We start from the raw sequence: 11,142 nt of genomic DNA on the forward strand, positions 1-11,142 counted from the left end.
TTTTTTTTTTTTTTTTTTTTTTTTTTTTTTTTTTTTTTTTATCTATACAATTCTAGTACTATTTTCCAAAAAGATCACCTTCCCCTTAAATTACTTTGGCAAATTTGTTACAAATATTTTGATCATAAATATGTGATCTTTTTTATTGGACTCTACTAACTTTCATTGATAAGTGTTTTTCTTCTTTTTTCAGTCTTACATATATTTTACTATATAGGTTATGAGACTTGCAATCAGTGTTTGTTTTTTGTCCTGTCACCTTTATTCCTGAACAGCTGAAACTGTATCTTCATGCATCTTTCATGACTTCTGTCAATAAATGTAATTTTAATTTCCAATAATCTTTGCTTTCTATAATTTTGTTCAATCTGGTTTCTTTATCTTTTAGCCCTTTTTCTCTAGCGAGGGCCTCTAATAGAATGAAGTACCATTGTCTTGATGTTAACAGGAAGACATTAAGTGTTTCACCATTTGATGCACTGTAACTGTAAACATTTTCTTTTGGATCTAGTTTCTTGGATTTTGATTATGAGCCAGAGTTATGTTGAGTGTTCTTTCTACATATTCTCTCTGAATCATTTTTCTGTAGATGGTAGACTTTGTTCATTATCTAACATTTTCACTTGTTTTATTACTGTGAAGAGACACCATGATCATAGCAACTCTTATAAACAGCATGCACTTGGGACTTGCTTACAGTTCAGAGGTTTAGTTCATTATCCTCATGGTGCAAAGCATAGTGACATGCAGGCAGACATGGTAGTTAAGAGTAATACATCCAGGTCTACAGGCAGCAGACAGAGACACTGGGCCTGGCTTGAGGTTTTGAAACCCCAAAGCCCACCTCCAGTTACATACTTCCTCCAGTAAGTCAACACCTACTCCAACAACTTCTAACCTCTGTCAAGGAGTGACCCCTCCCACCAAATGACCAAGCACTCAAATATATGAGCCTGTGGGAACTGTAAATATTCATACCACCACAGTACTTCAGGCATGCCATCCTTTTTGTATATTGCTGGACTTGTTTTTGTTGAATCAAAATTTCAGTTGTTAGAGATTTTTGTTATCAGTATTGTTCATGAGAGATATGATTCGGTACTCTTTCTGTGTGTGTGTTACTTTTTATAGAGTTTTGAAACCAGGTGTAAGGGTTTAAATCACCCCTATAGGTTCATATTATTTGAATTCCTGGTCACCAGCTGGTAGACTGAGAAGGGATTAGAAATACTAGAAGGTGTAGCCTTATGGGTGGAAGTATGTCACTGGGGATGAACTTTGAGATTTGAAAAGTCCATGTCAAGCCCAGTGTCTTCTCTCTCTCTCTCTCTCTTTCTCTCTCTCTCTCGTATATATATATATTGCCCTCTTTTGCTTTCTGTCTCTGTCAGTCTGTCTCTATCTCTGTTTCTCTTTCTTAGGCTCTCTGTCTCTGCTACCTTTGGGTCAGGATGTAAAGCTCTCAGCCACTACTCCAGCACATACCAAACTACCATCATGCTCCTCACCATAATTGTAATAGATTAACCCTCTGACACTGTAAGCAAGCCCCCAATTAAACGGTTTCTTTTCTAAGAGTTGCTTTGGTCATGGTGTCCATTCACAGCAGTAGAACAGAAGCTAAGACACCAGGGTAATGCTGATCTCATGAGATTGGTTGTGAAATGTTTCTTCAGTTTTAGAATTTTTAAATACATTTGTAAAATTGGTATTGTTTCTTCCCTATGCTTGTGGTAGAATTCAATAGTTAAGATATTTTAACATTTATTTTTGATTATTTCATACATGAGTACTTTGTTTGCCTTATTTTTGCCCTTCACATTTCCTGTTGTAACAACTCCTATGCCCATACCACTCCCTCTAAAATTCATGCTTTCCTCTTCTATAATTATTGTTACACATATGTACACATACACCTGTACACAAATACCCTATTATCCTAGAGTGGACCACTGGGATTGGATAACCTATCAGGGATTTTGTCCTTGAAGAAACTTGTTCTTCCTCATCCAGAAGCCCTTAATTGCCTGTAACATTCCATCTAGGAATGTCCCCCTTTCACATAGTCATGTCAACTAGTACTTTCTTTATGCTGGTCTTGTTTAGGTAACCGTATTGTTGAGATTTCATGGATGTAGTAAATTCCTTATCATGTCTATAAGACAGTATCTAGCAGCAGGCACCCTGGTCCTCTGTTGCTCTTAGAATATTTCTATCTCCTCTTCATTGATGTTCCCTGAGCCTTGGGTATAGGGTTTGCATTATCTATGTACCATTAGGGGCTGGTACACCCCCAGTTTTGTAAGTCTTTGCATTTTGACCAGTTGTGAATTTTTATAATAGCCTCTGGCTACTGCAAAAAGCTTTTTTTTTGATGTGGAGTGAGCACTACCTTTATTTGTGGTGTAAGAATAAGTGTTTAGAATGCAGGAACTGTTGATGGGAGGGTTACTGTCATTTTCATTTCTTAGTGTAGAATATGTCTATTTTCCTTTAGCTGTGTTTAAGATTTTTTTATCACTGGTTTTGAGAAACTGTATTTTGATATTGTGTTCTCTGAATCTCTGTTTTTCAATTTGTTAATCTGTAATTTCTATTAGTTTTATTTTTCATCTAAGCCTGCTGTTTCTTCACAATATTATTGTTTTTGTTTTGTTTTGTTTTGTTTTGTTTTGTTTTGTTTTTCAAGATAGGGTTTCTCTTTGTGTAGCCCTGGCTGTCCTGGAACTCGCTCTGTAGACCAGGCTGGCCTTGAACTCACAGAGATTCACCTGCCTCTGCCTCTCAAGTTCTGGGATTGAAGGTGTGTGCCACCATGCCTAATGTCACATTATTTATCTACCTTTTCTCCTTTTTTTTTCCCCTGAAACTCTTGCTAGATTTATGTGTGTATCTATATATGTATATGTGTATAAAAGATCACTCAATAGTTCATTCTCCCTCATGGCTTCATTTAAGGTAATTCTACTGCTGTCTCTTCACTTAGTGATATTTTTATTTTGAGAGAGTAAACTATTCCTTTTTTCCTGTAGTGTCATTATTATATCTCAAGATTCCCCATGTATCTTTAATATTATCTGCTATTTAAAAATACCTTTTTATATGTTTCTGTTTTCATACAATTTATAATAGGTGTTTTACCATTCTTGTCTACTGTCTTCTAAATCTGCCATGTGAGTCTTCTTGTATTGTTTTTTGTTTTGTTTTGTTTTGTTTTTGTTTCGTTTTCCTGGTCATAGATCCTATCTTTTTTTTTTTTTCCTTATACATTGGTTTGGCTGCTCAAGGTTTGTGTGTGTGTGTTTCTTTAAAAAGTGTTAGATTTTGTTCTACTATCTAGGTCATTTACAAGTAGGTTAATATTTTTTGACTTTTAAAAATTATGTCTATGTGTGCATGTGCATGTATATTACGTGTGTGTGGTGGGCAGAAGGCAGCTTTCAGAAGACAGTTCTCTTCTTCCACTATGGGCTCTAGGGATAAAACTCAAGTCATCATGTTTTCTTGGCAAGCACTTTAATTTGCTGAGTTATCTTGCCAGTTAAATCCTTTTGAGTTTTGAAGAAAAGAAGTGTTGAGGGTCCTGGGAAGTCTTTATTCAGGTATTACTTTCCTTCCAGTACTAAGGCTTGATGCCCCTAAGGGCAAATGCGCTGTTACAAGATTTCTTCCCTGGCTGGGGGTACTGAGTACTCCCAACCATCTGTGAGATGTGGGAAAGAGTTAGTGTACTGCTTTTCTTCCATTCTTATCCTAGTCTCAGCATGTTTCTTTTGTCTTACTGTTGATCAGATCTGCACCTGAGACCCTCTTTTGGGGACCCTTCTTCAGTTTCTCTGGAGCTTTTTGTGTAACTACTTTTTGCATTGCTGTGTCCGTTCTAGTCACTATGCTGTCTAACCTTTAGTTTCTAAACTCAGTGAGATTACTGGACTATTCCCTTTTCTCATCTTAAAACTGCTCTTAGGAAGTAAACTGGAACAATTTTGTCTCCTCACCAAACCCCAGAATTGGAAGGCTTTAAAAACATTTTCTGAAAATCCATTCTAAGTGTAAATTAAAAGTAATAAAGTTTATTTCGTGCTTTGGAAATAAGTGCTTCTTTTGGGGGTTTTGATTAAGCCTTGTAAAAGTTTTAATTTACATTTGTTGGATATTTGGTAAAGTGTATGTGTTTATGAGATGTTATTTGTGAGTGCCTACTGACCTTGAAAGGTCAGATTACTTTTCAAGAATTTATGCATTCTTTCATAGGGCTCGAAATCTCCTTCACCAAGACCAAACATGCCTATTCGTTACTTCATAATGAAGAGTAGCAACTTGAGAAACCTTGAAATTTCTCAACAGAAGGGCATCTGGTCTACAACCCCTAGTAATGAGCGGAAGCTAAATCGAGCATTTTGGGAAAGCAGCATGGTTTACTTGGTATTTTCTGTTCAAGGATCTGGACATTTCCAGGTGAGCCATCCTGAATCAATAAAATGGGCCTTGTTTTGCCTGTGATTGTACTCTCGAATTCAGAAAAAAACAAAGCCAAACCCTAGCTTTTCATTGTATTGGGGTACAATAAAATTGTAGTGTGACTGGAAGTGAGGTCTATTTCATATTTCTGCAAGGGGGTGATAGAACTGCTTTTACCTTGAATTATCAGGACATTTCTAGATGAGTAGTTTTTCCCTTTGACAATAGCTTTGGATCTGTTAGTGGATTAAATGCAAGAAGATTCACCTTTATAAAGTGTTTATGTGGACTGGAAAAGTTATTGACAATGAAAAGGCCGTGATTCTTTTTAGAAGGAATTTCAAAATTATGTTATGGTGCATGGGTGTTTTTGCCTGCAGTCAGTCTGTGTGCCACATGCATACAGTACATGCATGGACACCAGAAGAGGGAGTCAGATCCCCTGGAACTGGAGTTGTAGATGGTTGTGAGCCACCACATCGGTGCTGGGAATGGAACCCAGGTCCTTTGGAAGAGCAACCAGTGCCCTTCACCACTGAGCCATCTCTATCTCTGAGGTGGTATCTTAACATTAATTTGAATTAATGTATATCTGAACTTACAAACTTTTGAATTATTTCAGATACAGTATTCATAAATAAAAACTACAGGTTTGATGATTATATTTTCTATATAATAAATGCTGAGTTATAACTGTTGATTCATTATAAGGAAACTATTAAGATTTGAAGTTACATTCGAGTAGAATTGATTTATCTTCCAAAATTTGATAAAGAATCCTTTTTTGGTTTCTGATAAATTTGCATTATTTTAATACCATATTTTTAAAAATTCTTTAAAAATTATTAGAGCTAATTATAATTAGCTCTGTGAGATAAATATAGATATTTTAATGTCATCTTTGCTTTCATCCTTTTCCCTCTTTTTTTTTTTTTAATGCAGGGGTTTTCTAGGATGTCTTCTGAGATAGGAAGGGAGAAGAGCCAGGACTGGGGGTCAGCTGGACTAGGGGGAGTATTTAAAGTGGAGTGGATACGCAAAGAAAGCCTGCCCTTCCAGTTCGCACACCATTTACTCAACCCTTGGAATGACAACAAAAAAGTACAGATAAGCAGAGATGGGCAGGTATGCACTGGCATCTTAAGTTTGTTTTGTTCTGTTTTGTTGTTGTTACTGCTCAAAAGAGAAAAATACATAAATATAAATTGTATATACCATATGCACATGAGCAACAGTGGTTTTGATTTATAAAGAACATTTAAGTCTGCTTGCTAATGTCTTATAGATCCTTTAAACATTTTGTTAAATTTTGTTTTTTGTATGAAATCTTTCACAAGTCACTTCATAGGGGTTTCTGTTGTCTTCTAAATGACATGTGACCAAAGCAGAGTACTCTCCTGAGGTAATTTGACTGAAGTCTCAAGTGCTGTCAGCACTAGGCTTCCTTGTTTAAGTGCATTATATAAATAGCAGCCTTTTAATATTCCAGTGGCTTGCTTTATTTCAGTCTCCTTTGTTTTTGTGATGCTGCCTCTGTATATTTAAACTAGTAATGTGAGGAGAATTAACAAATAGTACCAAAATACTGTGCTGGCTGCATCATGTCATCTGTTCTTATCAAGAGTACAGTGAGCTATTAGTCCAGATTTACATGGGAGAAAGTATATTCAGGGTTAGTTTTACCAAAAATTACATCCAATAATTGATTTGAAGCATTGTGGCTTACTTCAAACCTGAGGAAAGAGTTGAGTTCTTTCTGTGTTCTGTGTACTCTTTAGTGGTGTTGTACATGCCACAAGAGGATGGAAAAGGGGCATTGTTTTTATTCATATCATAATATTTTAAGTTATTAATCTTGATTTAAAGTTAAATAATTTTTAAGGTAGGATTATGTAGTCACTTAAAATGCATTTTTTTGGAGGGAGAAAACTTCAAAACATCTTAATATGCTAGGTTTCAAACCTTTGGAAGTTCAAATTGAGTGTTGCTGTTGAATCTCCATTTCAACAGCATTTCCATCTAGACAGAATTCAAAATTGATTACATGGAAATCTGTTGCCAGTTTACCACAAAAAGCATAAGATTTTTCACATTAAGTAGAATTTTAAATCTAAATGTTGACTATAAAAGCTGAGAATTAGAAATAATATGTGCCGTTTGTTATTAGCATGATCTGATTTTTTAAGTAATTTTTTTTGCCTTATTGTCCACATATATTTTACTGATTAAAAAAATCATCCCAGATATTTTTTAATGTTTATTTTAATTTTTGACTTATATAGGAACTAGAACCTCAGGTTGGTGAACAGTTGCTCCAATTGTGGGAACGTCTTCCATTGGGAGAAAAGACTACAGCTGATTGACATTCAGGTTATAAAGTATTTGCCTTGAGCAGTATTTGTTGTCATTTGGATAATTTTCAGGTTACTTATTATTTTTTTTTTATTATTTTTAACTTTTTCAGAACTCCTGGTTGTGAAAGAGCGTTATGCCTGTTGTAACTACTGAGGACACTGACTTTCTGAAAACCTTGATGAGGTTTTGTAGCTGAGAGTGTTACTACAGAATCATCATCTTCATATGGAGGAAAACATAATCTAAATTTGAAATGATTGTATAATCATTTTAGGGAACAATTATATAATGATTGTTAACTGTATATTTCTGATGAAAAAATTAGCAATTTTGGTATTTGATACAATAGCGCTTATTTTAATTTAATTTGAATGTAGGTATTTCTTTAAAACATTCAATTGATAACTGTTGATGCCAAACTCATTTTTTTTTTTTTTTCCTAACAAGGTTTCTCTATATAGCTTTAACTGTCAACTGTCCTGGAACTAGTTCTGTAGAGTAGGCTGGCCTGGAACTCACAGAGATCTGCCTGCCTCTGCTTCCCAAGTGCTGGGATTAAAGGCATGAGCCACCATCACCCGCAATGCCAAACTTTGATTATTGACTGTTTAATTCAGGAAAGGCATAAATATATCAGTACATCCATTACATCTAAGTACCATTCTAGAAGAGTCAGAGCTTATATTTATCACTAAAACACAACCAATACACTAAAATTTTAAATTATCTCTTATAGAACTAGTGAATAAGAGCTATTCATTCCATTACTTTTAACCTGAGATATAGTAAAGAAGACAGAAGAATGCTACTTTTCTCTGATTATAGGATGAGGTAAAATCTAAAGAAAGGTAGTTTCTCTCTACCTTTCATCACATCAGTGCTTAATTTTATTCCTTTATTCCATAAGTTTATTTTAAACTTATGTACAATATGCCCATTCTTTTTTTTTCTTCCCATGAAGCAACTATTACTATTACGGCCTTTTTGTTTTGCTACAGAAACCCAATTTAGAATATCTAAAATTTATGGAAATCTATATAAGTTTTTTAAAATGCTCAGCAGTTATTGATAGCTTGATTACTGTATATCTTTGAAACTAAAGCTCACAAGAACCACAATTCTTTATGTCTTTTTCCATTCCTTCAATCTTTTTCTCTCACTTGTTTTATATAAATGGGGCATTTATTTTTCTAAGTCTGGGCCAATGCAAAATCTTATGTTTCTTTGCCATCTCAGAGTTACTTTGATGTCTTTTCACCACTCAGGTGAAGGGTTTCCCTAGAGACTTTTGAAGAAAGAGAAGACAAGCAGGACAAAACAAGAGACATGTCTTTGTTACTGAGCTCTAAACAGAGCAGACTTGGTAGTACTTTTCATAGCAGTTGAGTCATTGTTATAAAATGTATTTAAAGATGAAAAGAAAACAAATGTCTGGTTCTAGATTTGAGAGCAAAGATGTGAAAAATCATGGATTGGCATGAAGTCTTGAGAACTCTTCTACTCTATCTGAGAAAACATACTGATACATTGTTTTAAGATACCAGCTGTGACTTTTGCCTGTATTAGAAATTGTGATATATATATATATATATATATATATATATATATATATATATGATATGTGAATGCACACATGTGCACACACATACACACACATACACACTTTCCCACTCACACACTTTGAAACATACCTGTAAGCTGAGCCAAAGTGAATTATGCTCCATTGGATGTGTACATTTTTTTTTTTTTTCTATTCAAGAAACTTAATAGTTTTCCTGATAATGTATACTTTTTTTAGGTGTATATGTAGAAGTTTTCAGGGCTCTAAACTTGTTTAAATGTTCATCTGTTTTGTAATATCTAACCTTGTAAATAAATGATGGGTTTGTTGGTAGAGTGAATATACATGCAAATTAATGTAATTAAAATACTGTCTTTTGAAGAAATGAATTTTAAATATACTTGTTAAATTAAATCCTATAAAGTTATTCAAATTTTGTTTACCATATCCTTCCTCCCTTCCATGTAACAACATTTTAAATCTCTTATAAGCACAGCCATTATGATTTTTTTTGTTTGAAACTTGTTTTAGACACTTTTCTGATACTAAGACTCAAGAAGCCATAATTAATATTTTCTGAGATATCAGCGAATTTCAGTCATCTTGAAGAATATTAAGACTATTCAAATATTCCATACATATCAGTAGCCCTCTTCCAATGGTAAAAATCTCAAGAAGTGAAGATGCTCAATCCCTATTCAGAAAGGCAAAGGGTATGGACATCAAAAGAGGGAGAAAGCAGGAAACAGGACAGGCGCCTACCACAGAGGGCCTCTGAAAGGCTCTAACATGCAGTGTATCAAAGCAGATACTGAGACTTATAGCCAAACTTTGGGCAGAGTGCAAGGAATCTTATGAAGGAAGGGGGAGATAGAAAGACCTGGCGGGGACAGGAGCTCCACAAGGAGAGCAAAAGAACCAAAGATCTGGGCCCAGGAGTCTTTTCTGAGACTGATACTCCAACCAAAGACCATTCATGGAGATAACCTAGAACCCCTGCACAGATGTAGCCCATGGCAATTTAGTGTCCAAGTGGGTTCCATAGTAATGGGAACAGGGATTGTCTATGACCTGAACTGACTGGCCTGCTCTTTGATCACCTTCCCCTGAGGGAGGAGCAGCCTTACCAGGCCACAGAGGAAGGCAATGCAGCCACTCCTGATGAGACCTGATAGACTAGGATCAGAAGGAAGGAGAGGAAGACCTCTTCTATCACTGGACTTGGGGAGGGGCATGCGTGCAGAAGGGAGAGGGAGGGAGGGAGCTACAGGGAGGATACAATGTGAATAAACTAATAAAAATAAAAAGATTAATTTTAAAAAATTAAAACCTTTACACTATTTTAGCATAAAATTGGGTACTATTAGTTAGCTCTTCAAAAGTGGGGATATATACCATATTGAAACCTTTTTTGTATATTGCAAAAAGTACTTTTGTTTTCAAATGCTAGTAGTTTTCCATCTAGCAAATATGGAGTGCTTGCTGTTTGCCAGACACCACTTGCCTATGTCTTTGTAGAAAAGTAGTAGTATCTGAGAAACTTGATTTCCATCAGTCCTTTCATCTTTGAGAGAATTTTAATATTTGTTATTACTGATTTGCTGGGAGCAGTTCAGGTGCCTTTATTGATAGTAGACATTCAGTGTACTTTATAATAGCATACTAAAATACACCAGCTGCAGTTCTTGCCGCTTAGGAGCTTATATGCTTGAAGGTGGCAGTTCCCTTTTGCATGGTGTAGCACTGTTTCATCAATGTAGATTAAGTGCTAAGGCATTTGAGGATAGTTACTGAAATTAAACTTTTAATTTTTTGTTTATGTATACTCTGTGATTGTATGTCATGTGAGTGCAGGTATCTGTGGAATCCAGAGTAGGATATTAGTTCCCTTGGAGTTACAGGCAAATATGAGGTACCCAGTGGGAATGTAGGAACCAAATTACGTCTGTCCGGAAGATCAGGAAGTATTCTTGGCCTCAGCCATTTCTCTAGTTCCTATGTTTGAGTTGCTTTAAGAACTGATAGACTTTGTAAAATAATTGGGCAGGCAGTCCTGATTGGACCTGATAGGCCAGGGTCAGACAGTAGGGGAGGAGGACTTCCCCTATCAGTGGACTAGGGAAGAGGGATAGGGAAGGAAGAGGGAGGGAGGGCGAGACCAGAAAGAGATGAGGAGGGGCTACAACTGGGATACAAAATGAATAATAAATTGCAAATAACAATAATAATGTTAGAAAAAATAAAGTAACCTGACAGCAAATATTTAAAAATAAATACTTGGAGAATTTCAGGTATTCAAGGAAAGACAAAGTAGACAAAATGGAAAGCTCAGTGAAAACATTATTCTATAAAACAAGTCTAGGGACAAAAACATCCAGGAAATCTGAGATACCATGAAAAGACCAAACCTGTGAATAATAGGAATGGAATAAATACAGGTCAAAGGCACAAACAATATTTTGAGAAAACCATAGAAGAAAACTTTCCCACTCTAAGAGGGTGCCTGTGAAGGTACAAGAAGCATACAGAACACCAAATTGGAATTAGAAAAGAATTTCCTAGGATACATAATCAAAACACTAAATGTACATAACAAAGTAAGGTGTTAAAAACTGCAAGGGATTGGGAAGGGATGAGAGAGGGGGCTACAGCTGGGATATAAAGTGAATAATTTATTAAAAAATAAAATGTCACATTAAACAACAAAACTGCAAGGGAAAAAGACTAAGGCACATATAAGATGGACCCTTTGGAACAACCTGACT

At 35.4% G+C, this 11,142-nt stretch overlaps 1 protein-coding gene across 1 annotated transcript in view; it reads left to right on the forward strand.

Annotated features, from left to right (window-relative positions):
- The window catches only part of Ythdc2 (YTH N6-methyladenosine RNA binding protein C2), a 64,649-nt gene extending 55,845 nt beyond the window's left edge, over positions 1-8,804 (forward strand). The window contains exons 27-30 of the mRNA XM_055622786.1: positions 4,255-4,458; positions 5,404-5,586; positions 6,744-6,831; positions 6,926-8,804. Of these exons, the coding sequence (XP_055478761.1) occupies positions 4,255-4,458; positions 5,404-5,586; positions 6,744-6,824 (468 nt within the window). The 3' untranslated portion in view covers positions 6,825-6,831; positions 6,926-8,804. The remainder of the gene's footprint in view (positions 1-4,254; positions 4,459-5,403; positions 5,587-6,743; positions 6,832-6,925) is intronic.
- Positions 8,805-11,142: the final 2,338 nt, after the last annotated feature.

The sequence above is a fragment of the Psammomys obesus genome, unplaced genomic scaffold (genome assembly GCF_907164565.1).
Source record: "Psammomys obesus unplaced genomic scaffold, mPsaObe1.curated_primary_1811, whole genome shotgun sequence".
In the NCBI taxonomy this organism is placed as follows: Eukaryota; Metazoa; Chordata; class Mammalia; order Rodentia; family Muridae; genus Psammomys; species Psammomys obesus.